The sequence below is a fragment of the Acanthochromis polyacanthus genome, chromosome 14 (genome assembly GCF_021347895.1).
Source record: "Acanthochromis polyacanthus isolate Apoly-LR-REF ecotype Palm Island chromosome 14, KAUST_Apoly_ChrSc, whole genome shotgun sequence".
Lineage (NCBI taxonomy): Eukaryota > Metazoa > Chordata > Actinopteri > Pomacentridae > Acanthochromis > Acanthochromis polyacanthus.
The window spans coordinates 15,296,091-15,309,225 of record NC_067126.1 but is presented as its reverse complement, the minus strand read 5'-3'; the positions used below and the strand labels follow the sequence as shown (position 1 = coordinate 15,309,225).

The window sequence follows — 13,135 nt, the reverse complement described above, 5'->3', positions numbered from 1 at the left end:
TGCGCATGCGCAGTGGATCCAGGGATGATGTTGGCACTTGGAAAACTGTCGCATGGCATTCGGCAGTGCTGAAAAACCCTGCTGCTGTGGCTGAACCTTAGTCGACCTCTGGCGACATCTACTGGACACACGGGCTCTGTGTTTCTGTGGATCTTTTGCATTTATTTAGTTTTTTACACAAACCGTGACAGAAAGATCAAAGTGGAGAGTTAATAGTTATGTGACTGGCTCCTGACAAAATAGAATACATTTCTGAAGGTATAGAATGTTTCCCGGGGCCAAAACAGCTGTGTACTACACATCAAGAAGCTATTTTTTTCATTTCGATCAAAGAATGAGGAAATTAATTGCAGTGTGCACTGACAGCTCACCTGGTTGACAAAACAAAGCAAAGAGTCCTCATCACAGCCCCCTTTCTCTTCTACTGTCACTGCCAGAAGTTGAAGGTTAAGATAAACAAGTGAGCTCAGTCACACCAAAAAGCAACGTTAAAGTACTTTCTTGCCTGTTCTGTATCTCTTTTAAGTCTATAATTTGTTTTATTTATTCATTTTAAATTCAAATGATTTCATGGAGTTGTTATTTCATTCCTTTTGTGCAACAAGATGAAACTTGGGTTTTGGACAGAGTGTAATAGTATGGCAATTAAATTTTCAATCTTCATCTTCAGTAAATATATTTGATAAACTGATATGCCACCCAGTAAACAGAAATTTTCAGTGAATGTTCCCAGAAAATTCCCCGAAGGTTGTAACCTTCAAGGAACATTCTCCAAGGGTTCTACAAAAATAAACTTTCAAGGATAATGTATTTTTTGTGAAACAATGAACCTTTCCGGAACCTTTCAAAATATTCCCTGATGGTTACTATTGGGTCACTAAGATGTATCTTGAGAAACGTTCTGGAGACCTTTAGGAAGCTATCGATGAATGTTATGTGAAGGCTTCCTGATTTTTGTCAAGGCGTTCAAGTAACATTCAAACAGGGTATTGCACAACTGGTTGTGCACTGTTTTTTGCATCACAAAATAAAACGATTAGCTTTATTAATAGTGATAGAGATGCGAATGGATCAAATCATTGGCTCCAAACTGTGAAGCAGGCTGGGTTTGTTGGGTATCATAAATAAGTGTCAAGGCTGCCTCATCCGTAGGACCTGTCAATCATTCCAGACCAGACTGTCAATCAAGTGGCTCCGCCCCATGATGTCACTAAAACTTTGATGCTTTATATGAAATTCAGTATTGATTTATTTTCAGATCGACCACCTGAACTCTGGTTTTGACCATGAAATCTAATGGGGGAAAAAATCCTGAGCTGTAGAAAAGCAGTATTTCGTGTTTTAGTTTTTCCTGTGTGCAAAGATGTGAATCAGTTACATTATCTGGAGTCGATCACTTAATCTAAGGCTACAAGAGGACATAAGGGAAGGATATGTCCAAAAATATACCCTTTTCTTAGCCCATTAGCTTCAAAAATGCTATCAGCTTTTTACATTAACATTAGCTTGGATATGTATGGGTGAATTACTCCAACAGTACAACTTGGCATTGTGTAGCATAGAGTAATTTTAGTGGTTTAGCAGAACTGAAGATGAGCTGTGTGCTCTAGCAGCAGCAACAGAAAAGAGGTGGGTGGAGAGGCAGGATTTAGAGGAAGAAACAGCACAAAGTTGTAACTACGGACATTTTAAGGCGTGAAGGGAATATTTTCTTGGAAATTCAATTCAATCTCAATTAAATTCAATCTTTTATTGTCATTGTCAATATAACAAAATTTAATTCATATCATTCATACACTGCATAGTAATATATATAAATTTAAAAAACAATACAAAATGTGTAGTTTTAGTACAGTACATAGAGATCAGTGTTAAGGGGTTTCATACAGGACTGGACAGCAACTACTCATCTGCTTCAGTTTAATTTGCTGACTGAGAAATAGACCATCCATCCATCCATCATCTATACACTGCTTAATCGTCTGTAGGGTCGAGAGGGGTCTGGAGTCTATCTTAGCTGAGTCAGGGCAAAGGCAGAGTTCACCCTAAACAGGTACCAGTCTATCACAGAGCTACACATAGAGACCGACAACCAAGCACACTAATGTTCACACCTACAGACAATTTAGAATCAACAGTGAACCTCAGCAATTTTTTTGACTGTGGGAGCAAGCCAGAGAACCCGGTGAGAACCCACACACGAACAGGGAGAACATGCAAACTCCACACAGAAAGATCCCAAGCCCAGGCCAGGAGGCTAAGTATAGCAGAAATAGATCAGTATCTGAAATATTTCCTCATTTTACATGTAGAAAATTCTATTTTAAAATGCTTCTAAATCCTTGAAATTTCTAATTATTTACAGGTTGGCATGAAAGTATGGAACTCTGCTGTGTGTATATACTGTTTCATGTCACGAGAAAGGCAAATGGAACCAATTAGGATGCACCAACATATTGCACATGACTTTATTCAAGTTCAAGTCATTTTATTCATCAATGTGTAAACTACCCTGTTCTGCAATAAACACTTTGCAGCTCTCACTTCACCACTGGCTTAATTTATTTTTTATTAAGAATAAACCATTGCCACATTGCGGCAATTCAGTTTTGCCTGCTTCACAAAACATACCATAAAAGATCAGTTTATGGATTATTGTGTTTTGGCAATACACAAAAAATATACACAGTATAGTTAATGGACATCTTGTAGCACCATAGCAGCATTCTTCAGAGTGGGCCGTGCAATGCTTCTTCATGTAAATACAATATTTGGTAATAGTGTCAGCAACATTAGAACTCTACAGCACAAAAATAACATCACCTGAATGATGTATCAGTATTGCACCTGCACAGGTCTGTGGCTCTGCCAGACACCATTTTACAGGAGCGCATGCTTTGAGTAATATTGATGGACTACAGCAGAAATTGTTGCATTTAACTCTGAAGCCCAGCTTGAATATGTGACGGTTTCTCAGAGTGTGTAGATCTACTCCTTTTACTACTTCTGTGCCTTTCACAGAAGTCGTAAATTTTCCATTTTCCCTTTATCTTTCCTCCACTATGACATCAGGCTGTTGGCTGCAGCTGCTCCCTGCTGCCTCCAAAGGATCCCCTTCCTCCACAGTCCTATCACCTGCAATGATGCTACATCGGTGACAGATCTCCTCAGCCGGGCTCAGCTGCAGGTAAATGTTTGATTTGGGATGTGCCAGCAGAGACTAGGAAGCAGGAAAAAAGCAAACTGATTTGGGTTTGTTTTAATAGAAAGATTTCAAATGAAGTGAAACATCTGCATGCAAATCTACAAAGACGGTCACAAAAACGTACACACCTCAAAGTGTGGAGGCAGTGCATCTTTTGGACAGAGAAATTGGGAGATACTTTTCCAATACACCACCACAACCGCCAATAGAGCCACTGCCACTGCCATTATGACAAACGCCACCAGGGCTGCCACCCATGGAGCTTCTTGTTCTGCAAAATGATTCAGATCGAGACAGAGAAAAAGTCATCGGTATGTGACTAGGTTTAATTTAAAAACTTGTACTATCTAGTGAATTTTGGTTTGGCCCCTTGTATTAATATCAAAACTGCTGTCAGTTAAATGCACAGTGACTTTCTGGTTGCTATAAGCCACTCTCTGTGTGACTCAACACTTCTTGCAAACATAGCTAAAGTTTAAAGAAGATCTGTGCTAACCAGCAGTAAGCAGCATATTGCACATGCACTACTTTACCACTGTGTAACAATCAAACATAAACATAGTTGTTGAGTGGTGCTCACTTCCTGAGGGCACAGCAAAGAAGAACCAGTGAGTGAGGACTGGTGTTGCTGCACAGTGTACAACAGAAGTGAGGACACTCTGGGAATTATCACTTAAATGGCAAATTATTCAAAATTGAGGCACCTTTAAAAAAATGCATCACTTCTAAGTTAAACTGAAGAGTATGTCCTCTTATAAACAATTAAAACAAATATTTTTGAAAGAATGAATTGAAAATAGAGGCCCCTAAGTAGAAACTCGGTGCAACTAAAGTGAAAACAAAAACACCTGTGATTGTTGACAAATTAGAAAACCTGTAATCACTGAATCAAAACTGAGTACACCTGTGATTTACATTCCAATATTCAGAATTAATTTGTCATACATACGGTGAGAGCACTGTAGGTTAGACTTATGACATGCCATTTTGGAATAAAGTTAAGGTTCCAAAATCAGTTTTTAAATAACCTCGGGTGACCATATTCTGTTTCTCTGAAAAGAGGACACACTTCCAGCTCGCACGCGGAAAATTTTCAATTCTCAAACTCCGCCTTTCAGAGCGTGTTTCCAAAGGAACCATTCAACGTGAATGATAAATACACTGGTCTGTGACGCACTCAAGCTAGGCAAGATCAAAAACTCGGACATTTGAAGGACTTTATAAACGCCGGCCGGACAGCCCGGACAGCCCCTCAAAAGAGGACATGTCCGGGCAAAAGAGGACGTATGGTCACCCTAAAATAACCGATTTCCTTTTCCCTGTGTAAAATGGAAGTATATCACAATTCTATATACTGCACTACAAAAATGTGACAATATGTATTCCAAGGTCGTGCCATATAGGTGGTGTAGTCTTTGTGTTATTATACTGGCTACTTATTATTTTTCATAATATCAGTCGCTGTCCATAGTCAATGATACGTGTTTTTCCTTTCCTACACTGTACAAGTGTTGTACAGTACGCCATTACTAGAAAGGTTTAGTAATACTCTGCCATTAAACAGAGCCACACAACTACTAAAATGTCAGCTGGTAACTGACATTTTCTGTCATTGAAAGCAAGAGTTTTAGAAAGCTTTTGTCTGTGGTGCTGCAGCCAAAACTACAAGTTCCATCACTTTACACAGAGAAACAAAATGTTTAAACTTTATTTCACTAATTTGCACTTTGCCTAATGATTCAGAACAGCGCCAGGAAATGGAAAAAGTCAAATACAGCATATATGTTCTGGGTAATACACTGATGAACTGGTAATTGTACTGTGATTGTATTGATTTGGCCTACTGTGTATCACATTAGGCATAAATCATTTTACTGCCCCATCCCTACAGACATTGTTGTTTATACCATATTGAGGAATAGACTGAGATTTCAGACACTCCAGCATTACATTCACAGGAGAAGATAACCTGTGTACCTCACATATTTTAGCTCCCCCCACACCTACCTGTGGCACATTACCCATTTTGTTCTTCTGTGTGGATTTGCTGTTTCTGTGAATGGGTCTCTGTGCAGTGTAGTGACATGAGCCTCCTAAATTTACACCCAACATGCTTTCAACTTGAATTTAAAAACTCTCGTTACACTAATTTCTTGTGATTATAAGAATACAGGAATGATTTTCAGACTTGAATCCCTTCTATGCTCGACCAAGATTAACAGATTCAGGATTTCCTGATTTACTGGTTGCTAGCAAAACATGTTTACCATTGGCAGTGCTCTCACAGGTAATGTTGCTGGGCTGACTGGGGTTACGGTTCTTGTCTGTGTTGATTTGAACTTGGACACAGTACTTGGTCCTTGGGTCCAGGTCATTTAGAACCACCCGGTTCTGTTGCATGTTGGCGATGCTTCTGGCCTGCAGGAAACACAGAATGTATGATCTAATCCACCCATGATGGCCGGCAACAGCTACAGGACATCACAGTGACAATGAGGTGAGGAGACAGAGAGATACAAGCAGATCAAACAATAATGCCTACAATCTTATCCTTCACCACCAAGTAAATGACAGCTATCAGCTGTGCTTTTTGAAGGAGCTTATTATTATTCATTAAATGCTGTGTGCTTATTCTGGAGGACTCGTCCATTGTTGGTTTACCAATGGCGGGGTCTGCAAATCATGCTTACTCACCTGCAGGGAAAGGCGCTTGACAGCAATGTAAGAGGTTGTGATGCACATTTAAGTCGACAAAATATTAAAATATTTTTTGCTTTCAGTGACTCAGTATCACCTTAAACATCAAGATATAAGGTGTTCCGTTTGAAAGATGTCCACTGTGCAAAAAAGAAAATTAATTCAATATTTATTTTCCTGGGCTGCACAGTGGGCTGTAGTGGTTAGCACTTTCGTCTTGCAGCAAGAAGATCCCTGGTTCAAACCCCGAGGTGGGCCTGGGATCTTTCTGCATGGAGTTTGCATGTTCTCCCTGTGCATGCGTGGGTTTTCTCTGGGCACTCCAGCTTCCTCCCACAGTCCAAAAATATGCTGAGGTTAATTGATTACTCTAAATTGCCCGTAGGTGTGAATGTGAGTGTGATTGTGTGTCTGTATATGTAGCCCTGTGACAGACTGGCGATCTGTCCAGGGTGTCCCCTGCCTTCGCCCGAGTCAGCTGGGATAGGCTCCAGCACCCCCCGCGACCCTAATGAGGATAAAGCGGTATATAGAGAATGGATGGATGGATTTATTTTCCTATTTGTTTTGGGTCAAAGCCTTGGGGAGCCGCAGCAAACGGGCTGAAGAGCAGCATTTGCCTCTGAAGCTGCAGGTTGCTGAACAGCTCCCTAGATGCACTAGTCTGTGGCTACTTGGGCTTCTCGTCACTCCTGTCTGCGCTTGTAAACCTCCCATGGTGGAGGCTGCAGCTGGCAGGGACCTGTGATCTGCTCCAAGGTCAGACGAATTTGATATTGGGAGTGTATGGATGTCCATGGAGGTTCCCCTTTCTCATACAATGAGACCTGGTCCAGGCTAGTTACTCTGAACCTGGAAAACCTCAATGTGGTGTGGTAGCTTTGCCCTGGCTGCCCACCATGCACCTCTGGGTTGTATTTGCTTTCTTTGTTTAATGCGTATGAGGATGAGATTATTCATTTATTTATTTATTTTAATGTATTCATTTATTTTATTTTCCACTGCAGAAAAGGGGACAAAGTGCATCAAAGATGTACAGGGATAGCCCTCTAATTCTAATTTTTGGTACTTACTTACTCCCCAAAAATGGCTCTAAAAGAGGTACTACAGGGGAGGTTCTTGTGTTCAGAGCATATTTAGAGATTTGGGTTACCCTAAAACAATCTCCAATTTCCTGCAGTGGAAAAGGCCTGTCATGATCAGAAACCCTCATTATCAATGGGATTGCAAATCTGACAGCAGTTCAGCAGTTTGAAGAATGTGCTACTGTGAAGATAAGAACTAATGTGGCTCCAGATTATGATTGAAACACTAACAACAATCTATCTTTAGAATTTTCACTGAAATTATTAAATATGTAATAAAATAGTATATGATACAAATAAAATGACAATAAGATTAAAATTATTCAATTTTATTATTTTATCACTGCAATTTTAACTTTTGTGACTTGATTCAACAAAGGGGTTCAGAATGTATTCAAGCATTAACTTTACTTTGGTTTGGTATACTGGCACCAGGAACTCAAAACAAGACTTGTTGTACGGAAACATGAACAAGTTACTCTTTTTAATGTCATAGAATATTACGAATGTCATTCACATTCCCTCAAAGCTCAGTCAGTACACATATTTTAGTCATTTGTAGTTAATGATTGATAATGTTTTGCTCTTCCCAGTATGCTGCACAATAGCCATAACTGTATTAATTAAACAGTAGTTAAACCATCATATCCCACCTTTTCATTCTGGCCCTTCTTCCAGTAGGTAATGTTGTAGGTGACTCCATTATACACATCCCTCAGTGTAAGGATACTGAGCACTGGATCTTGAATGGTGACTTCCAGAGTTGGACCATTGGAGGAGAGAGACACAGTGGGAGAACCAATGACAGCTGAGGAAGAAAACAGCAGAGAGGTAAATGTTGACAGAAAATATGGTCCATAGTGCTAAAAAAAAAAAAGAAAAAAAAGTGATAGCTCTTAAAAATAACATGCAGGTAGATTGTGCAAACGTTTCACCAAATTATAGCTGGTAGGTAATTTATGCAGCAGAAGAAAGTTGTGTTGAAGCATGCACATTTCACAGTTCAGAGTCCTTCCGTAAATTTCGAGTTATTTTAATGCAGTATGCAGGCAAGAACCAAGGGCTGCTTCATCTTTGAGCAAGATTCTGAAGATGGCAAGGAGTCACTCTCACACACAGACACACAAAAAAAGAAAATTATAAAGAAAAAATCAATAATCTGACAATGCCACTGTAATGACTTCTGGTACGAAAGAAAACCACACTTCATGTTCAAGAGCATTTCTGATGATTACCCCAGGATCTCCTATCAGTTGGATATGTATTGTTATCAGATGTTAAACCACCTTGTCTGGTTCCTATAGATATGAAGGAACAACAGCTAATTTGAGCTCCTCATCTTGTTTCTAAGGCCGAGTCCAGCCACCCTATGGAAGAAACTTCAGCTGCTAGTATCTGCAATGTGATTTTTTCAGTCACTAACACAGAGCTCATAGGTGAGGGTAGAAAACAGATTGACTGGTAAATCAAGCACTTTTCCTCCTGTCTCAGCTCGATTTTCACCAAGCCAGTCTGAAACAGCGCTTATATTACTGTTAATACTGCACTAACACATCTGTCTATTTCACGCTCCCTTTTTTATGTCAAGGCACTGAATGACATCCATGGGCAGGATATGGAGCTGCAGCCAAGGGAAGGAATCTCCTAATTACATCTCCTTTTAAGCAGATGTTGTGGTTCTGTTGATATCATCAAACTGTGACCTTCGGAGTGCACTTGAGCAGTTTGCTCAAGTATCAGTTTTGACATGAAGTGGACGGGATGGCTGTCAGCATCTCAATGTGAAACATGGAGCATAAAATGGACAGGTTTACTCTCACTTTGGTAGTACAAGGACCAGATGGCTTGTAGCAAGGCCCTGGTACCTTGTACTCCTGTAGTACCCCTCAGAGTTCCCTGGGGAACAGTATAACTGACTTCCTCTTAGGCCACAAAATGCATGTAGACTGGATGGTCAGACTTTGCCTGGGGACCAGACAGCCTTTATATTGTGTATTACAAATACACATAAAGTCAGTCTGGAACTGCTCCATTGAACCAAATCTAGCCCAGAGGCGGGACTACCGATCACAGCTTGAATTGGAGAGAGCCAATCAGCGTAACACATGTGTGACGCAATCACTAAGCGAACTCACAATTGCCTTTCTGCCATGATGTTTTGTAGTTTTAACAGCTTCCTTCGCCGTACAGGGGTCCTGAGGAAAATCTAAGCTCTCCCTTTCAACAGTGGAGGGCAGCATTACACATTCTATCGTACAGCCTGCCAGAATTAAAAATACATCCTTTTTAAAAAGAAAAGCTTTAAGAGCTGCTTCTTGTTGAGGTTTTAAGGACAAATTCAGCCCGTGCAAAACAGAGGAAAGCGCACGAGAGAAACCTCGCTCTGTTGAGGTCGCATCGTTAACTCCCGCCTCTGGTGCTCTGATTGGTTCGGTCTGATCTGCTCGGAGCTTGAAAACCTGTCAAAATGTGTCAATGGAGGAGGGCTAGACCGTATTCCCGTATATCCCTTATAACGGGAATACAGTCTAGCTAAGCTAGGCTAGGTCAGACTCCCATGACTCTCTCAGCAACTTAGCAAGGATACAGACTTCAAACACTGTAGCCCATCTGGCAGAAAACCAAAACATGCACCCCAATAGACCTTTCAAAACTAAGAAGGAATGTTGAGATGATAATTTTCTGAATGAGTGTTGTTCATTTTTGTGATAAATTACTTTCCACCGAATAGCTAAGTTTCAACTCACTGTCTGTATCCAAGGTGATGTAGTTACTTTCCACCCAGTTGGAACTCTCCTCCCCAAGCAGTGCCTGCACTCTTCCTGTATAATTTCCATACTGACTGATCTTCAAGGCGGTGAAGTCACATTCGAAGGATGAGATGTTACTACAGCCAATTCTGTAGTCTGTGGCTGAGCTTCTGTGACAAAAACACAGTACTGATATTACAGATCTGGTAACAGCAATTTCCGTTGCACGTGTTTGTTATGACAAACAACAGCGGGAAAAACCCTTGATGTTCAACTGTAGGCTTTATACCAAGACAGTGTGGGTTTGTATTTGCAAGTATGCTTCTATATGTAAATACTTTGGAGGCAAAAGGTCATGGCAGTGCGGCATAGTTATTTTTAATTAATTGTTGCTGTAAAACAAAGAGCCAACCACTTCACTTCAGAAATTGTGTCTATTTCTAAAACTACATTAATTGGGATAAAACACATTACTTTCACTCACACACCTCATACTGTTGTACTATTGAACACATCTTAGCAAACAATGTCTTATGTCCCATGTGTTACTATTTAATCTTGAGAAAAATATCTTGCTCTCTGTCAGCTAAATGATCCACTATGTTCACAAGAAATCTAGAACTCTGTGCATCTTTTGCACTCAGCAGGTAGTCCACAAACGATCATTAGAGCTTGTTCATTGAAAAAAAAAAAGCCTGCTTTTGCTGGAAATTTGTTTGATGAAGGAAATTCCAGAGTTGGCTTATAATTTCATGTTGGTTTGTAATTTCAAATTACACATAAACATAGAGGTGAGTTAAAATGATATGTGGGGATCTACTTACAAGTAAAACTTTTCAAAATACACATAATCAATGAGCACACTGCTCATATACAAAAATAAGCACAGTTTTAATTGTATTTTATTGGCCAATTATTATAATTTACTTTTTTATTATTAGCATGTTTTGAACAGAAAATGACTGCCTGCTGCTGCCACATTAGCAAAGGTGATGATGGATGAAGGTACAGGCCAGAAAACCAGACAACTATACAAAATAGACTAAAACACCAGAGGAGCAGCAACCGTAGAGGACTATTCTCTAGCTAATTGGTTATATGGTTTTGTTTTCTTTTACTCAGACATATGTCTAGGTTTATAATATCATGGTTGCCAGACACAACAGGCAACGCCTTTCACTTGATCTACTGTTTATATGACAATGTTGTCCCACTCAGCTATAACTTTCTAATCCTGTATTATATCAAGTAGGTCAACGTCTGCAAATTTTGACAAAACTAGAGCACATTGTTCATGGTGTAATCTGTCTAAAGTGTGTGTCAGAACACACGTGTGTTTGCTCATTTACATGAAACAGTCACAGTATTCTCATATCATTTCTTTCCCAGAAGAGAGGGGTATTTTTGAACAACACCACTTATAGTGTTGTCAGTAAGAGGAAAATGTCTTTTGACCTAAATCAGGGGTGTCAAACTCAGTTCCTGGAGGGCCACTATCCTGCATGTTTTAGATGTTTCCCTCTTCCAACACACCTGATTCAAATAATCAGCTCATCATCAAGCTCAGCAGAAGCCTGATAACGAGCCTGATCATTTGAATCAGGTGTGTTGGAAGAGGGAAACATCTAAACCATGCAGGATAGTGGCCCTCCAGGAACTGAGTTTGACACCCCTGACCTAAATCCTTTGTGTGTACAGCTTGACAGCAAAACTTTCACAAATGTACCAATTTAACAACTTCTCAATCTGCATTAATTCAAGTACTTTTTTCAGTCATTAAGATGAACTTACAGAGATTAAGTACATGCAACAATGGATCAGTGGGGGAGGTGCACATGTTTTTTTTGTTTGTTTTTGCTTGTAAGTGACCTGACTGCAGCATTTCAGAGAAGCAGAACAACATGGACAAAGTGGCAGGCATAGTCTATACATATCGTAAAGTAGCACTTCATGAGCTTGGAGTCACTGCATTTATTTGAGGCAACTCAAATATGATTTGCATGTTTTAAAAAAATAAAATGTTGGTCCTCTTTGTGATTTCTCCAGTACTGGAAGTCAGTAAGGCTGAAAGAATTAATTAATGCTAAAAAATACCTGAAATTGTTGAGCTGCAACTTTTGAAATGTGAATATCTGTTGGTTTGCTTTGCCTGACCTAAATCTAACCTGAATGTATTTGGGTTTGGGACTATTTGGGCTGACCACTACAAGCAATTTGAAAAACAGTGGGACAGTTCTGACAATAGTCGAAATAATTATTCTATTTAATCGAATATGAAGACAATCCACAACTAAAAATCAGCTACACCTTTAACTGAAATTGACTTTAATAGCTGGGTTGGAGTACTGTTGACTCACCTGTACATAGTTGTGTAGACCATGCCGCTGGTTGTTCCTTCAGGTGGGTCCCACTTCAGCACCAAGTTCATGTTGTGGGAGGTCAAGCGGACATTGGTGGGTCTCTTGAGCAGTTCTGATGCTACTGTACAGTTCAAATCCAAACACAAGCTCACTGTGATTCTATACACATGCTGTTGTTTTTTTCTTACCTATACTGTGGTGTCAAAGTTACTCCTCTTAATTAAGTAACAATCTACTCCGTGATTTTTAGGATTTTTGTTGTGTTTTTTCAAAAATGTATATATATATTAACATTGATTATTTGGACCTGGCACAGTTTACCAGCTGATCCCCCTTCAAGCCACAAAACACTCGATTCCAAATTAACTCACAGACATTTCATTGAAATGAGCAGCTCAAGCGACAAACATCCTTGAAGCAAATTCGCTGTAAAGATTTTTGAGCAAAAGCAAGCTAAAATATTCGGCTGAGTGGTCCTTCGAAAAGGTAGGACAGTTCCTCCTAAACTCCTCTTCCAGGAAGAGTCCGCACATGCGGTCAGCCCAGGTGAATAACTGTCAAATAAACATACCTGTGGAGCTGCCGAGAGCTGAAACTGTTAGGACAACGACGCAAATATAAGCTGACATGTTTTCCAAAAAGCTCTTGGTTCAATGTCTGATGTATTCCGGCTTAATAGTGTGTTCCTGGAACACACTGTGATTCGCTGTGTTTCCTGGTAGAATTCATGACAAACAGGCGGGGGAGTCCGCGGAAACGAAACTGTCGTCTGCGCAGAAACGTTTCAGGCTTCAAAGAAACAGCCTATCAGTGTTCCTCATTTGACTCGGCATGGCATTACCAGTACAAATCACATTGACAACAATAATAATAGTTATTAATTATTATTATTATTATTATTATTAATAATAATAATAATAATTGTACATGAAAGGTATTTGAGCTGTTCAGCTGGTAACATTTTTTTTTTTTTATTTCGCGGTCATTGATACCACTGTAATCCTGGGAGCACTCAAAGCTGTGCAAATGAGAGCTGTA

At 39.8% G+C, this 13,135-nt stretch overlaps 1 protein-coding gene across 2 annotated transcripts; it reads right to left on the bottom strand.

Annotated features, from left to right (window-relative positions):
• Window positions 1-2,454: 2,454 nt before the first annotated feature.
• Window positions 2,455-12,842, bottom strand: LOC110956746 (interleukin-10 receptor subunit beta-like). Of its 2 annotated transcripts, none has more exons than XM_051958981.1 (7): window positions 12,669-12,842; window positions 12,095-12,218; window positions 9,735-9,907; window positions 7,641-7,795; window positions 5,473-5,623; window positions 3,334-3,476; window positions 2,455-3,243 (listed from the first exon to the last, which is right to left on the bottom strand). In XM_051958981.1, exons 1-7 carry the CDS (start codon window positions 12,724-12,726, stop codon window positions 3,178-3,180), a joined length of 870 nt encoding a protein of 289 aa, XP_051814941.1. In that variant the 5' UTR covers window positions 12,727-12,842; the 3' UTR covers window positions 2,455-3,177. The 2 variants fall into 2 exon arrangements, with proteins under 2 accessions (XP_051814941.1, XP_022058128.2); XM_022202436.2 differs by having other exon boundaries at window positions 2,455-3,220; window positions 12,669-12,837.
• Window positions 12,843-13,135: the final 293 nt, after the last annotated feature.